This window comes from Ixodes scapularis, unplaced genomic scaffold (genome assembly GCF_016920785.2).
Source record: "Ixodes scapularis isolate PalLabHiFi unplaced genomic scaffold, ASM1692078v2 PGA_scaffold7__128_contigs__length_106722199, whole genome shotgun sequence".
In the NCBI taxonomy this organism is placed as follows: Eukaryota; Metazoa; Arthropoda; class Arachnida; order Ixodida; family Ixodidae; genus Ixodes; species Ixodes scapularis.
In genome coordinates this window covers 20,478,219-20,494,554 of record NW_024609882.1, presented here as the reverse complement: position 1 = coordinate 20,494,554, position 16,336 = coordinate 20,478,219, and the positions used below count along the sequence as shown (strand labels likewise).

Sequence of the window (16,336 nt, the reverse complement as noted above, 5' to 3'; positions counted from 1 at the left end):
CCCAACTGGCATTGCTAACCAGAGTGCCTTACACCATGAGTAAATGGACGACACCGACCTTCAAGCGAAAAGATGGTGATGCAGGTAAAGTGTGAGATGGGCCAACACTACCTGGATAGAAAGCTGTAGTGTTCAATCTTGATGAAGGTCAGCGTGGGTTCTTCATAAAATTCGACACTGCAGCTTTTTGTTGGGCGGTGTTGGACAAGCTGAACAATGTTTGCTCACAATTCATCGAGCCACGGATCAAAGAGAGAAAAATTGCGGTACCATAGTGATTGGTGCCACCATGCAACCATTGGCGTGCTTATGCTGACCTTTGAAATTCAGAATTGCAAGCAGCCACCGAATGGAAAAACAAGCAAATGTTTATTGGGTGATTGGTGATCGTGGAGCGAAGTGATTGATGTGCATTGATCTCGAACGAAGCACTCGCTTAGCTTGTCGTGCGGTGACCGTTCTGCCTTCACTACCCGTCGTCCTTTCTTTCCCGCTCTTCCGATGTGATCCACCTCCGCAGAAGTAGTTCCTTTGGAAAGGGGGAGGAACGGACAGAGTCGTTAAAATTACCCGCAGGAATATATCCACGAGTTAAAAGGTAACTTAAACTTTGTCTTGTCAGTCAATCCTATTTTAGAACAACATTCTACCTTTTGTAAGGAACGCATTAATCGGACAACGAGGTATATGCCTTAAATGTAAGCCTATCATAATATCCTGAGTCGTTGCCCACCCCACTTTTTGGGCGAGTACCATTTCCAAGAAATGGAGTGATTGTGCATCCCTACAAATAGTACCCCAACCCGAATTCTGCGATCCGCGAATATTCATCCTACCCGAGTGACGTGGCTGTAGACCTTACAGTTGGGTGACGTCCATGACAAAGTAAAACAAAGTAGACTCCACTCTGTTTAAATTTTTCCTCCCTGAATTGTGCAACCCCAAAGTCGGTGTGCATGCGTGCGAAAAAGAAAACTATGGAGACAACAAAATAAAACTGCTTTACTCACAAAAACTTTGTTTGGACCAAAAAAAAAAAAATAAAAGTTGCAAAGGTAACAAGCATTAACCCACTCGGGGATTGAGAGGTCAGCGAACGCCTGATATCCAGGAATGTAACCGCGGACTGTAAGGTCAAAGTCCGTCTCCACCGAAATTAGGTCACCGCGAACCCGCTCCTCCTGGAACGTTGCGACTGCGGTTGTGCAATGTATGAGACAGAGCCAACGGGTAAATATTTGATGGAACGCAGCACACAGACGTTTGTAAAGCATCCCATTTCCAGCTCGGTGTCTGTGGTGCCCTCCACACCACACAGCAACGCCGCCTCAACCGGCGCTGATGGCACGCCGTGCACAAGCGGACGCACACATGCACCAAGTTGCAGAAGAGCCTGCTCCTTGTCATTGACAAGGCGCCCAACTTGGCCCGACGCCAAAGTATTTGACAATGCGATCGCTGGCTTTCCCAGCATCGCTCTACGTCGCCTCTTTCGCTCACTCATTGATTTTTCTATTGTCGAGTTTTTTTTTGTTTTAGAGCGCAGCTCTTAGGGGCCCGTTCCCGGCTTGAGCGGCGTCGCCGTCGGCGTAACCAAGGTCACGTGACCCCTCCCCCAGGGTCACGTGACCCCCCCGATGACGTCATTGTCACTGATGACGTCACCGGCATCCGCACCGTCATCATCACTGATGACGTCATCAGTGACGTCACTGATGACCTCACCGGCATCCGCATCGTCATCGTCATCATCAGTGATGACGTCATCAGTTACGTCACTGATGACGTCACCGGCATCCGCATCGTCATCATCACTGATGACGTCATCAGTGACGTCACTGATGACCTCACCGGCATCCGCATCGTCATCATCACTGATGACGTCATCAGTTACGTCACTGATGACGTCACCGGCATCCGCATCGTCATCATCATCACGGATTACGTCATCAGTGACGTCACTGATGACGTCACCGACATCCGCATCGTCATCGTCATCATCGCTGATGACATCATCAGTGACGTCACTGATGACGTCACCGGCATCGTCATCATCACTGATGACGTCATCAGTGACGTCACTGATGACCTCACCGGCATCCGCATCGTCATCATCACTGATGACGTCATCAGTGACGTCACCGGCATCCGCATCGTCATCGTCATCATCACGGATGACGTCATCAGTGACGTCACTGATGACATCATCGGCATCGTCACGTGACCCCCCAAGGTCACGTGACCCCCAAAATCACGTGACCCCCCCCAGGTCACTTCACCCCCCAGTACCCTTCCCTCCTCCTCCTCAAGAGCTGCGCTCTAATTCGGTGTTACAGGGAGTTGTAAACGGCTTTCACTTTTTTTTTTACTAACAAAGAGAATATAGCAGTGTAAGAAACATGCTTTCATGGAACAAACATTCACACCGTATGCCGAGTGGCAGTGTTGATGGCGCGTTTGCAAGCAACAAACTTTGCAATAGTAAGACACTCTTTCATCATCATTTCTTGCACAAAACAATGAAACTAATTCGAGTTTAGAGTTCAATGTATCTATCGTGCAGCCGCGCTAAATACGAACAGAAAAATGGCTGTCTTTTTTAGCTATTTTAAATATTTTTGTGCTCAACACCGAGACATGGCCCACCCTATTTTTTCATGAATTTCAGGCGGCAGGGGGTGGGCATTGACTCGGCATATTGTTGTAAATGTTTTTTTCATGGCTAGCAAGCATACGTGATTGGTGATGAAATGGCAAGCGGACTTCATCCGCTTGTCATTCTTTTTGTAACCCTGCAAGTTAAAGACGCGCATTTTCCCCCGGTGCTCCGCAACACATCGCTGGTGGCCTCGACAAGCGAATGACGTCCTGACCGAACTCTTCTGATCTCTCGCGACGAGAGGACGTGCCAGCGCCATCTACGAGCTGACCCTGGAACTGCGAGAGCAAAGGTTTTGTGCCGTTTGCAAGATGAAATGTACATATTATCTATAGGAACAGGTAGTTTATAACATTGCAAAAAGTTTTTGGAGAAACAGAAAAAAGAATGATGCGCAAAAAAAAATTGGAATAAAAGGAAAACTGAGTGTTCCAAGGCCGCACGAGAGATGGCGCCAATAGTGCGTTCTCTCGGCATAAGAGACTTTAAAGGCTCGTTCGCACGATTGCGTTTGTCTGCATTAGGACTGCTTGCGTCGAGCTGTTGCTATGGTGACCTTTATGATGAGCCAACGGGGAGGCGGTGAGGACGATCCTTAAGAGGTGTTAAGCATTAAGCAGTTGGAAGCATGTGAACCAACCGCAAGGCCTACTAGGGCACGATCATCACCTGTATCTTGAAGGACCGCAGACATTCGGGGGTTGACAGATCCGCGTCCTTGGGGATGACCACGTAGCAGAGGAGCACAGCCTTGGAAGAAAGGATAATGTTTTTCTAAACAAAGTCAATGAAAAAAAGAAAAAAGCTATTTCATCGCAAAGTGCAGCAACATAACCAAGCAACAAACTGTAATCCCGAAATGTAGCCCGAGCCATTGCGTTTCGGATCGCCGATTTCGCATCCAAACTTTCCTGATTTTGGCGAGGCGATTAAAAAATCCGGCTAGTGGGAAAACTCGTCGCTATTTTTGCTCTACTACTACCGGCGTAACGTACAGAGTGTGTGCCTGTACTGCAAAAAGCCACCTCCCACTGCAGTCGAGCCCGGTTAGGTATATCGCACCGGGGTATTTCGAATTATTGTTTATATCGAACAGTCGAAATGTCCCCTTGAAAATCACATGCAACGGTATAGGAACGTTGTTTTTCTGTATCGAGCTCCCACGGCAGACACTTGATATAGCGAACGAAACCCGGCCAACCGTTGCTTTTCCCACGCTCCAATTGTGCCGGTGGCGAGCACATCGCTTGTGTAGCGGGTTTGGCAAACCCTCAAGCCAGCATACATGCGGTAAGATATGCAGCGAAAGAGCAGTTGTGGAAAAAGAAAAACAATGAACCGTAAAAAAAAACCAAAAAAACTGGAGGATGGCCAAAGGGAAGGGCACGCGCACGCGCATAGGGAGAGCAGGGAGTGCTTGCTGTCACAGCAATAGCCTGCGCCCTTTCCCCGAACACTGCTGATGCCGCGCGACTCTCTAACCCGAAAATAAAATGAGCAAGAAAAAAAAGTCTTCGGCAAGTCGAGTCTTCCCACAACAACGGTTGTGCATCGCAATTGGCGCGCCTTATCTTTGTTTACCTTTTTCTTTTGCTGTTATTGCTTTGCCCATTTTTTTTTTTGCCTTTCATTTTTTTCTGTTTGAGTTTAGTGAGCCTTCTTTTTTGTTGCTTCATTAACTTTTTTTAATGATTTTTTTTTATGCAACTTGCTTTTCCATTTTTCTATCATTTTTAAAAATTATTTTCGTGTTTTGTCGTTTATGCTGTGTGTAGGTCCCGGCCAGACGTGCGTGTAAGCGCAGCGGTGTTTGCGGTCTCCACCAATTATGCTCTACTGTATTTGGCTGTATATGGCGGCTCTTGGGTGCTCTATTCGGTGAACTCCCGTTTGTCGCGACCTACGGTAGTAGTAGCAGACGCCAGGAAATTTCAACTCGAACTTAATTTAACATATTTTTTTATATCAAATTATTGATATAACGAACTATTTTACGATTCCCTTTGAATTCAATATATCCGGGTTTTATTGGATTTGCGAAACGTTTGAAACCAGGGAGAAAGGCATGCGCTCACTCCAGATGGTCCCTCCCCCCCTCGTCGGCCGCTTCTTCAAGCGCTCCGGCGCAAAGCAGTGAAGCCTACCGTATCGTGCGCCCATTCTGCAAACTTTCTCTTGGATCTCACAAGTGCCCTAACTTTTCGCGACTATCTATAAAATTTTGGGTGAGTGCTCGACGCAAAGACATTTTTTGCGCGTGCACCCAAGCGTGCCGAGCCATCAACATGCCGTGGTTGACGCATACCTTGGCGGCGCTGGCACTGAGCCTTATGAGGCCCGCCAGGGAGGTCCAGCTTCGTAATCTGCGGTCCTCCGCCTCTTCAAGCGTCTCGCTCCACGCTTGGCGCACCAGGACGGAGAAAGTGGCATGGTAAAATGCGGGACCATCTTTGTACAGCACTGCAACAGAACAAACCGTTTGGTCATGTGGCACGCACTTGAAACAACTGCAATGTTTCAGCTCGGTCAATCCCGTAAGTACTAAGACTGTCGTATCCGCTGCCGGCCTCCACTGAACAAGTGATGCACGATTTCTCTTGTTAACTCTGAAGGGAATCAGTTGGCTCTTTTGACAGTGGTACGAGTCAGAAGTACTGAATAATGCAACCAACCAACAACTACTAAAAAAAAAAAAAGACAGGAAAGAATGTTTACTCACAATAGTCGGCAGCATATCTTGATCCTGTCCGCACCACCCAGCCTTTGCTGCGGAAATGGTGGTACGCTGCGTAGCGTGCTGGGAAGGTGGGGCACAGTGCACACAGCCTTTGCCACAACTTCAAGAGATCCAGTTCCTTAATTAACAGACAAGCAATTATGCTTCAATGAAATATAGTAGCAAAGCAGACCTATAAGTATCGAAGGAAAAAAAGAAAAAGATTTTGCTGACCTCATTGTTTTCCTGGACAATCAGACAGCCCAGACCATAAGACAGGAAATACGCCTGTGGAAGAAAAAAGAAGCCACTTCAACGCGCAAACATTTAAGGCGGTTACCCAACCCGATCTTCATCGAAATGCATGCCTTCCGAATTCGCAGAACGATTTGTGAAGGTTTAGAATCGCAGAAAAGTAATCACCTCTTCGAAAAAGAGCTGAAGGTACTCGTCGACGGGGCAGGGGTCCTCGGCGCTGAACAGCCTGTGGTCGCGCTCGAGCCGCGGGCCGTTGTCGCTCGTAATCACCTCAATGTCGTTTGCCTTGCAGATGCTTAATGAGCTCCCACAATCGTTGGCGCATCCGACTTTCGGCCGCTGAACGGCTTCTTCTACGTCGTTTTTCCCCGGTTCTTCCTCATCCCCCCCGAGATCAATCTGCAGGATTCCCGTATCGGCGTTTTCCCTTGAGTCCAAGGCAGCTTCGGAAGGGAGCTCGGTGATGTCGTGATCGCTACCCGCACCAACCTCGACTTCCGCTGCGCATGAATGGGTGCTCGGAACCGAATCGGCAACGTCCTCCATAACCTCGTCCGCAACGCTATCTGCGACGTCTTCTGTTCCATTTCCGTGCGAAACGGGATTTTCCTGTGGGTCCACATCGGCCTGTTCTTGCTGTCTCTCTAGTTTGGTTTTGCTGAAGACTTCGATGATGTCTTCGTCGCCGTTGCTCTTTCTGCACCGGCTCCTCTTGCCCCTTTTCCTGTGCCGGAGCGGCTTTGTCTGCGACGTGCTTGCCTCATCATCCGCTTTCGAAACTGTGCCCTCAAATATTTGGGTGATGTCCTGATCACTGCCTTCTGTCTGTTCGGCGGGCGACGCCTTGCAATCTTCGGCCTGCGGGTCTAACTTCGGCGTACGCTGGGGATGGACTTCGTCGGTGGCTTCGTCGCGCCTGAGCAGCACAAACCTCGGGGGCTTGGCGTTGTTCTGAGCTTCTTTAGTGTCCAAAGACGCTTGTTCTTGCATGTGCTTGTGTCGTTCAAACCTGTTAGGAAAAAAAAAAAAAACAGGTATTCTAGTTTTCACATTTTAAACTCAACAATTTGTCTGCTTGCACCCAATTAAGAGATTATTCTAAAATGCTGACAAACAAAATAAGCAAAAAATTTTTAACCTGCATTATGACGAGGCAGTTTCAATAATGTAAGAAGGTTTGTCACACCATTATGGTGTGCTTCTTGGTACTTACGGATAAACCGATTGTACGTGAGGTATATTTTTCACTAAGAAATTGTGAACATTCAGAGAAATCCGAACAGCAACACAGACATCATCAGACAGAAATGTTTCGAGAAGACACTTCCCCTCCTAAAAAAAAAAAAAGGCTTCTTCCCAAAACAACCATGCTTGACAAAGCTTCTGTTGCTATTTAAATTTCTCTCAATGTGCACAAGGCGAATTTCTACAGCATGCAACATGTTGCCATGCAAAGGCACCCTGTTTAGTTGCAGCGACGGAGCGAAACTATTTCATACTTCAAGAAAGAACGACCTCCAAGCTTTGTAACATTTTTGCGTCGCCTGGTTGTTGTTTGTCTACTAATACTGCCAGTCACAGTGGTGACCAAGCAGGGGAGGATTACAAGTATTACAACCGAAGATTGTGTTGAAAGATTGTATTAAAAAACAAAATCATGAAAGATTGAGTTAAAATGTGCTTGCACTTTAAAAGAACATTGTTTTTATAGTACTTCACTTCAAGCAGGGACGGTGCCAAAGGGACGCGAAGGGTTGCGGGCGATTCCCCTGAAAGTTTTTCTGCCACCCCAAGATGAAGCAGCATTGCAGTGTAACGAGCGTCCAGCCTTTAGAGCCGTTCAAGCCTTCTATTTTATTTTCTACTAACTTCCAGCCACGGGAAGTCGTACCGCGGGCGAGTAAGCTATCAAGCGCTTTAAAAAAAGCAGCTCCCCTTCATGGCACGTGCTGGCTTTTTACTCCATATTCTGCTCTGTGGTGTTTATCTTCAGCGGAGACCGGAGACGTGGTTGAAGGCGAGCTTAGTTAAAGTTGAGGTCATGGGCCCGGACCGTCTCAGAGGGGAAAGCAAAACCTGGTTGTGAGTGTGAGCACAAGTGGCAGCGGTCCCAGCTGAGACAACCCCCACCCCTCTTCTTCCTCATGTCTCCGGATTTCCCTTTTCAATGAGCACACTGCATAAGCTATCTTCGGTAAGTCCGTGGGCGACAGCACCTCAGAGCAAGCTGAAAGAGATATGCCTGAAGACAAGCCCAAAATCCATAGAAATGGACCAACAAAAAGAGTGGTAAAAAGGCGGCTGCCCCCCCTTTGTTATAGGATCTTATGCCTGAGGAAGGCGGCTTGGCGTCTGTGTCTGGAACCTTTTAGTATAAATCTTCAAGGGGGGGGAGAGAGAGAGAGAGAGAGAGGGGGTGGAAGGGGGTCAGGGAGGAAAAACAGAGGTGGTCATACAATCAAACATGATTTTCTGAAGTCGACACCTTTTGTGTCAGCTCAGTTGGACAGTAGTAGAACGGAAGCATCCAGTCTGATGCACTATGGCGTCTAGTCGTTCAAAAAGTGACTGTTTTCAACACAAATGCACTAAACGGAAAATTTAGGGAGATGTCTCTGGGCCTGATTGTCACAAAGCCAAGGGTTCGCTCGACGAAAAAACCGTTGGTTAACGCCAGCGCCGGGGAACAAGAACATGCCTCCAGTCCATACGAGAGCGACGACGGCGAGCCGAATGTCAGTCTTCGGAACGACGAACCGAAAACCCCACCTCCTCACATAAAGGCAGACATACCATCTGATGTGGCCAAAACAGCCAATGATTCCCCAGCGCAGCCTGTGCTATGATCCTTCCCCACAACCAAGTATGGCAGCGATTCCAGGATCTTCAAGGCAGATCGGTACACCAGCTTCTTGTGGTTGGAGTACAGTGTGCCTTCAAACTTTGTTTTTCGCTTTCCCTGTTGGATGTTCTCCACAGGTCGACAGAGAAGTGGAAGTGCAGTGTTTGTGACAGAGGGCTATCACAACTGGAAGAAAGCCCTTCAGAAGGATGGCGGCTTTCGACTTCATGCGGACAGTGCGGTGCACAAGATGTCCCAAGCATCCTGGGCTTTCATCAAGCTCATGAAGGAAACAAGCACAGAAAACTCGGTGGCCGAGCACCCCAGCGAGGCATATTCAACAGAGGTGAGAGAGAACCGCCACTACACTTCTGCAATATCTGACGTGCTTCGATTTACAGCCCAGAGAGCAGACGACAAGTCATTTTTGAGCGACGATAAGGGAAACTTTCTCGAGCTGTTTCAGCTTGTTGCAGGAAGTGATGTCATTGTGCTAGAAAAACTGTAGAGTGGCCCTGCCAACGCAAAGTATGCGCACCACTCTATTCAGGACGAGATACTTTATGTCATGTCAGATCTGACTCTGCACCATTTTAAGAAGTAAGTGGACAGTGCCCAATGCTTCGCAGTAATGGTTGATGAGTCCCACGATGTCAGCAAAACAGAGCAGATCTCAGTCATAGTACAGCACTTCCTCAATGCGTCCGTGTACAAGAGGTTTCTTGGGTTCAAGAGCGCGAAGATGCTGGACGCAAACCTCGGCAAACCTCACTCATGAGGGCCCTCACTCACCCTCATCTTCACAGATGAGGTGAGGGTGAATGAGTTTCTGATCCAGGAAAATTCATGAGTGTGAGGGTGAGTGAGGCCGTGAGGGTGAGTGAGGGCGGTGAGTGCGTGAGATGTGTGAGGGCCATGAGTGCGTGAGGGGTGTGAGGGCGGTGAGTGCTTGAGGGGTGTGAGGGCCATGAGTGCGTCAGGGGCGTGAGGGCAGTGAGTGTGTGAGTGGCATGAGAGGCGTGAGTGGTGTGAGGGCCGTGAGGGTAGTGAGTGCATGAGGGTGTGAGGGCCATGAGTGCATGAGGGGTGTGAGGGCGGTGAGTGCGTGAGGCCGCCTTTAGACTGAGCAACTTTCTCAGTAATTTCGGTGTTGATGGCGGTTTGTTCCCTAGCTTTCCCTAGATCGACATGAATTGCCGAGATTGGGTCTGGCTCGAAACAAGCGAGCAACTTGGAGCAATTCTATAACGTTTGAAGTGGCTGCATCCAATCAGGGACGCGATATTTTCACGTGATACCTCGTGCCGGTGATGATAACCACAAAAGACTTGGTTCTGGTTTGAAATTGATAGTTTTTCGAAATATACTGTTTCAGAAATATGCAATAGTATTCTCAATGGGATTTAAATGCATAAAAACATGTTTATAGCGCGTAATTGTGTGTCTAAATAGTGGAAGAAAAATAAAATTTCATGATGATGATGGCAAATTGCAGCAATTGGTCGCTGCGTGTGAACAAGGGCGGCTCGTGTCGCAACATCAAGTTTCTGGGTGAAATTGCCACATCTGAAGCGGGCCCGAGTGGTGTGAGGGCCATGAGTGCTTGAGGGCCGTGAGGGTGGTGAGTGCGTGAGGGGTGTTAGGGCCGCGTGAGGGGCGTGAGGGCAGTGAGCGGCGTGAGGGCCATGAGTGTGTGAAGGGTGTGAGGGCAGTGAGTGGCATGAGGGCTATGAGTGCATGAGGGTCGTGAGGGCGGTGAGTGCGTGGGGGCCATGAGTGAGTGAGGGCGGTGAGTGGCGTGAGGGCCGTGAAGTTCAGTGAGGGTGAGTGAAGGGCTGAAGGTGAGTGTGACTGTGAGAATAAGGGTGAGTAAGGGGCTAAAGGTGAGGGTAGCTGTGAGGGTGAGGGAGGGGCTTAAGCGAGTGTGGCTGTGAGGGTGAGTGAGGGCGACCTAAAATGCCGACCTCTGGCTGGACGCTGCCTCTCTCTACAGCTACGTAAAGGAAAGGCTGGCGAGGTGTGGAATCCTTCTCGAGAACTGCATTGCACAAATGCATGAGGGTACCAGCGTCATAAATGGCAAGAGCAAAGGAGTTCAAGCCCTCCTGAAGAAAGATGTGCCTTAAGCCGTGTACGTCCACTGCCTCAATCACCGCCTGAATTTAGTCCTTGTCGATGCCTGCAAAGCTTTAGGCTCTGTGAGAACATTTTTCACCCTAATGGAGACACTGTATGTCTTCTTGCGCAGATCTGCAACACATGCAATGTTTCTTGCAGTCCAGAAGCAGGTATGCGGCACGGCTATTGAACTTAAATGAATCGGCAAAGCTAGGTGGACCTGCCAAGTAAATGCCTGCAAAGCCATTGTCCACACACTCCCCGCCAATCATTGTTACACTCGCACAAATCGCAGGAAGTGCCGAAACAAGATAGGTAGAAGAACATGGGATTTTGTACCAGATGGACTTTACGTTTGTTGCACATTTGCGCATCTTCAGCCAAGTCTTTGGTAAAGCTGCAAATCATCTCAGACTACCTACAAAGCAAAACATGTGACCTTACTCAAGCATCTATGACGATCACTAGAGTATGTGAGCGGTTCAGCAAACTGAGAACAGCAGAGGGCTTCGCAAGCATTTGGAGTCAATGCGTAAGCGTTGCAGAAAAGAATGGTATTAGTCTCACAACAGATCGACAAGCCAACTGTCTGTATGCATACCTTGCAAAGTATGTGACAGAAGCAACGCTGCCCAGGGAAGGCACCAGCTACTGCATTGAAAATGACTATCGAGTGCACATTTTTCTTCCCATCTTGGATAGGATGTGCAAAGAACTTCAGCGACGATTTGGCGAGAACGATGATGTTCTCAAAGGCCTTAATTGTTTCCAGCCTCAGCATGATCGTTTCATGGATATTACATTGGTTGAGACGCTGGCAAACCATTAATTAACTATCGCGACTGCGATAGTTTGGTGGCTGAGATGAAACTGATTCCTAAGGTTGTGCAGCGATACCGGAAAGAGAACCAGTGCAAGGTGACAACCACCATAATGTTTGCTGAATTTCTATGTAAGTTTCAGATAGCCTTCCAGGAAGCCTATCGTCTGTGTGTCATAGCTCTAACCATTCCTGCCTCCAGTGTCGCACGTGAACGTACGTTTTCATGCCTGCGTCGGCTGAAGACGTATCCAAGAAACAGGATGTGCGACGAAAGGCTCATTAGCTTGGCAGTTCTCGCTGTGGAAAAAGCCACTGCAAAAAGTCTGGATTCAAGTGACATTGTCGACGCCTTTGATGCTACCCATCATAACAGGCGAATTCGTCTGCACTAAACTTCAAACTAGTAGCGTGTAAAATTGTAAATATAGGTGAATATTTGAAAAGTGAAATTGTATGAAACCTTTGCTGTATGTGTAAAAAGATACAATAAACTGAGCTTTAAACAATGCCCTTGCCCAGACCGATCCAGCAATTGTTCCTCATTCCTTACTATCTTTCCGTTAGCCTTATGATCACCCTTAACTGAAAAAGGCATGCCCCCCTCAAATTTGGTTTGCCTCCCCACTGCCCCATTACGAAAATTAGTGATGGACCGAATCTGCCGAACTTCAGCTTCGGCAAAGTTCGGCACATGCCAAACTTTTGAAGGAGAGTTCGGCAAGGATTCGGCAAAAATTCAGCAAATGTCTGCGCACGCGCAAGAACGCGACAGGGCTGACGGGGCCTGCAAACAGACGCTGTGTAGAGAACGCAATACGGTAAATGTGTGTCTGTGAGCCTTGGCGAGTGTGGTTCTCTTGAATATTTTCTGCCTCAAGAACAGAAGATCGACCGGTAATTTACGCAGTCAACTGTGCAAGTGACAAGTGAGGCGGTACATTCTGGATAACGTGATTTTCTTTCGACTGTTGTTCCACAATTTTAACAATCTTGTTTTCGGCTCACAAGTAGTCTGTGCCAAAACAAAATAATGTTGCGTTTCAATAAGCGTTACATCGCAGTTTTCATGTATCTGCATAAAACTAAACACACAGCTATTACCGTATTTGCACGAATATAACGCGACCACGAATATAACGCGAGGGCAGTTTTTGATGCGCCCAAAAAGAAAAAAAATATTATTACTATTATAACGCGAACCGATGCCGCGTCAATTTCTCGCACTCGGGGGCATAGCAGAAGTGAAAAGTCAATGGAAATAGAAGAAATATCAGTTTATGTTTTGACTGCACTCATCCTCACTGCTCAGGTCCTTCCGTTTACAATCCACTTGGCAACTACGCAGGTATGCAGCAGCAGGACGGCACCTGCTTGTCTGGTAGTTCTTTTCTTGCGAGCTCCACGGCAGCCCACAATCCAAACAAGGCGCGGAAGCAGAAGCACCAACACACAAACACCAGACCACTCTGGAGCAGAAACTAAACAATGCGCAGGCAGAAAAAAAGACTGCTGAACCCGATACACGATCACACTTCTTGTTCTGATCCCTGTTCGTAAACAAATGCCTCGTGTTGCACGATTGCGTAAACGCGGTCGGTGGTCTTGGCTTGTGTTGACTTGACTTGGCCCGGCTTGGCTTGGCTCGAATTGGCCGGTACCCGCATTCCCGCATGGCGCGCGCGCGTGCGGCGTGCGCGCGTTGTAAAAACACAAAAGCGATAAAAATGCTTTTTTATGTTTTCTATTCGCCCCTTCACGTGGCCCCATGGCTAGAAAATGCCCCTCCACACCCCCACTTCTTTTTCCATTGGATCTTTTGCATTGAGCAGGAGGGATGACTTTCTCCTCTGGCTTTCTCCAGACTCGCGCGCCTCGTGGCTGAACTCGATTCCGAATATAACGCGAGGTGCGTTTTAGAGCACGTAATTTCGGAAAAAAACTCGCGTTATATTCGTGCAAATACGGTATGTTCAACGTTGCACATCCGACATTCCCAACTCTTACCATCTTCCTGAACGTCCGTGTGTGTCCTAACATCAGAAACCGGCATTTTCAAGGTTAAAAACGAGACATTGCGAATATGGGATGCACACTTTTATGCAAAGCTGATGTAAAGTTACTCAAATTGAAGAGCATGCATATTTACGTAAATATTGTTATCCCTTTTGGTGAAGGCTCAGCAACCGCTGCATTCGTTTTCGTGCATGAAACGGTGACTCTCAGAGAAAGTAAGAGTGCAGTGTTATTGCCTTTAGTTTAACAATGTACACACACTTGCAGGCTTGCGCTGATGAGGCCTCAAGACAAAAATGCTCATATCGTTATTCGGGTTATTCATGACTGCGCGCGTTACTTGCTACCCAACCTCGTTGTCACGCCATTTCTGCAGGAAGTCAGTGAAAAGTTGCCAGTAAACACATACGACACCAATACAATTATCTTGTAGAGTATAACCTTATTTAGTAATAACTGTGTAAATATGCATTATATGTTGCATTTAGGTTGAAATAAACATCATAAAATCTTTTTCCGCATGAAAAAACTAAATATCAACGTTAAGGCTGGTGACATTGTATTTTTGCCGAATCTTTAGAAAAGTTCGGCAAAAGTTCGGCTTGGCCGAATCTCGAGATTCGGCGCTGAATTTTAGAATTCGGCAAAAGTTCGGCCCATCACTAATGAAAATCCCATAGTTATTATAATGTACGCTAGAGGTTTAAGTGGCGCTGGTGTGCTGACGCAAATTGAAGCAGACAGCAACCAGTCCGAAATTGACTTACGGTAATGCATTTCTATGGGAAAAAACGAGTGCATTTTCTCTCTGCGCTCGATTATAAGAGCAAATATCACGAATAATTCGTGCGTACTAGGCGCATTGGAACATTTCTCAGTCACGCAGATGAAATAATTGGTCAGTTACTGCGTTTTTCTTTCAAATTCGTTGCATTAAAAACTGTGCTAAAACAGCTTCGTACGTGTATTTATGTGCATTGTCGGACACTGTTAGCGCGAACACGATGTCGGCGCTTTTCAGCATGAGGGATATACGTGCCAAACGAACGAAGGTCATCTGGAAAGCCAAGAGAGACGGCAAGAACTACTCAGTAACACTGGATCAGTAACTACCAGTGCATGCACGATCAAAATTAATTGAAGACCACGTAATATATTCCAATTTTAAGTAAGTAAGTACCGGTTTATTCTTTCTGCTCTGCGCGAAGATGCTTGCTCTACGTTTAAAATATCATCCGCATGCTCGAAATCTTTGAGAACAACAGATAAAACAATACGAAGAGACACTTTTCACGGCCCACATACTTTATTGTTTACGTTTTGAATGTATCCGCTTATGCACGAAGGGGGTCATTTTCATATAGTGAGAGGACTGGCATATTAGCAACTATAAGCGTCACCGGGATGCTGGCAAGCCTTGAACACACTCTATATTCCTTTCGGTTGTTATTTTGCTTTGAATTGTCGCTTGTTTTTACACACCTGCTGCGGAATATACGTTTCGGACTGAAATGTAGCGAAGTTAAACATCGCTCACCGATGAAGAAAAGTGCGCTAACTAAAGCAATTACACGTTTAGAATGTTAATCGAGGTACATACTATTCGGTACGACCCAAATAACCAAAGCGTTCACTGCTGTTTTCTGGCGAAGAGACAAACTGCTCGCGCATTTTCCCATAGGAATGCACAGGAGCACCGCAAATGTAGACTGGTTGCTGTCTGCTTCAATTTGCGTCACGGAAGTCGCATAGACACTAGCGCCAGTTGAACCTCTAGCGTACATTATAATAACTCTATGGAAAATCCTAGCACCGTCTTTGACTTCAAGTATGTCGTGACCGGTGTACTTGCTATTGCATAACCTCTAATTTACTTCGTACTTTACTTCAAGCACTTTTTAGATGCCCTTTATTCAACACGTGTGCCTTTTTGGTACAAATGACACAGCACAAAGACGACAAGGACAAGCCTGCCTGTCTTCCTTGCTTGCCCTTGTACCGTTTGCGCTATTTTATTTTTACCAAGCTTGGATTGTTCTGACATGGGAAATGTTCCTTGTTGGGTCCTGAGATCCTACCTTCTCTGACTCATCTCAGGAGCGTCCTCCACGTCTGCGGTGGCGGCTTTGAACCTCGGCGCCGAACGCGACAAGCTGCCCTTGCCGAAGTAGCCCTGCGAAAAACGCAATCGGAAATTTCTCAAAACACAATATTTGGATCGCAAAAACGAAAAAAGTGTGTGTGAGTGCGGAGCAGTCACAAACCATGTTGTAGAGGTTTTTCATGTCTTCCCTGGCGGCAACTTCCACGCCGTCGGGACGCAGCGTGCCCCGGTAAAACTGCCAGGTGACGATGCTGGATTTGTCGTCACAACCCAAGTTGAAAACCAGCGGAAACGGGGACTTTTTCGTACTCGGCGCGCGCCGCTTCTTTTTGAGTTCGAACAACACAGTGGCGGACATCGCTGCCCCTTGCGATCACGTCTCGCTGCTGCGAAGGTTTTGAAAGCGGCGACCTACTCCGTTCTTTTTTTTTTAATTTTTTATCTACGGTTACGTTGGTTACCTGGATGAGTCACCCCCATTTTCTCCCGGCCAGAAATAAGTGAAATGGTACCAAACAGACCATGACCACACCAACCACACCACGACACAACAACACCACCGCTCGGAAAGGAAACATGCGCAAGATCGTCTTGGCTTGCCTTGGCTTGCCTTGGCTTGGCGTCTTGGCTTGCCTTGGTTTTAATTGTTTCTGCTGTGGTTATGAGATGACCTGTTCTGGACGCATCGGGCGCATTTTAAACTTTCCCAATCCACTGAACAAAAATTAAAGTCGTTACTGCTTTCCTTTAATGACCGATATTAACGTCGCCGATCTCGTAATAATGTAATGAAATCGACCCTT

General features: G+C 47.4%; 1 protein-coding gene across 1 annotated transcript; it reads right to left on the bottom strand.

The window, feature by feature from the left end:
- Window positions 1-350: 350 nt before the first annotated feature.
- On the bottom strand, window positions 351-16,140 carry LOC8038196 (tRNA-splicing endonuclease subunit Sen2). The gene is made up of 8 exons (XM_002399965.5): window positions 15,694-16,140; window positions 15,508-15,602; window positions 5,799-6,642; window positions 5,610-5,663; window positions 5,379-5,514; window positions 4,965-5,119; window positions 3,329-3,409; window positions 351-529 (listed from the first exon to the last, which is right to left on the bottom strand). The coding sequence occupies exons 1-8, from the start codon at window positions 15,889-15,891 to the stop codon at window positions 470-472; spliced, it is 1,623 nt and encodes a 540-aa protein (XP_002400009.4). The 5' UTR covers window positions 15,892-16,140; the 3' UTR covers window positions 351-469.
- Window positions 16,141-16,336: the final 196 nt, after the last annotated feature.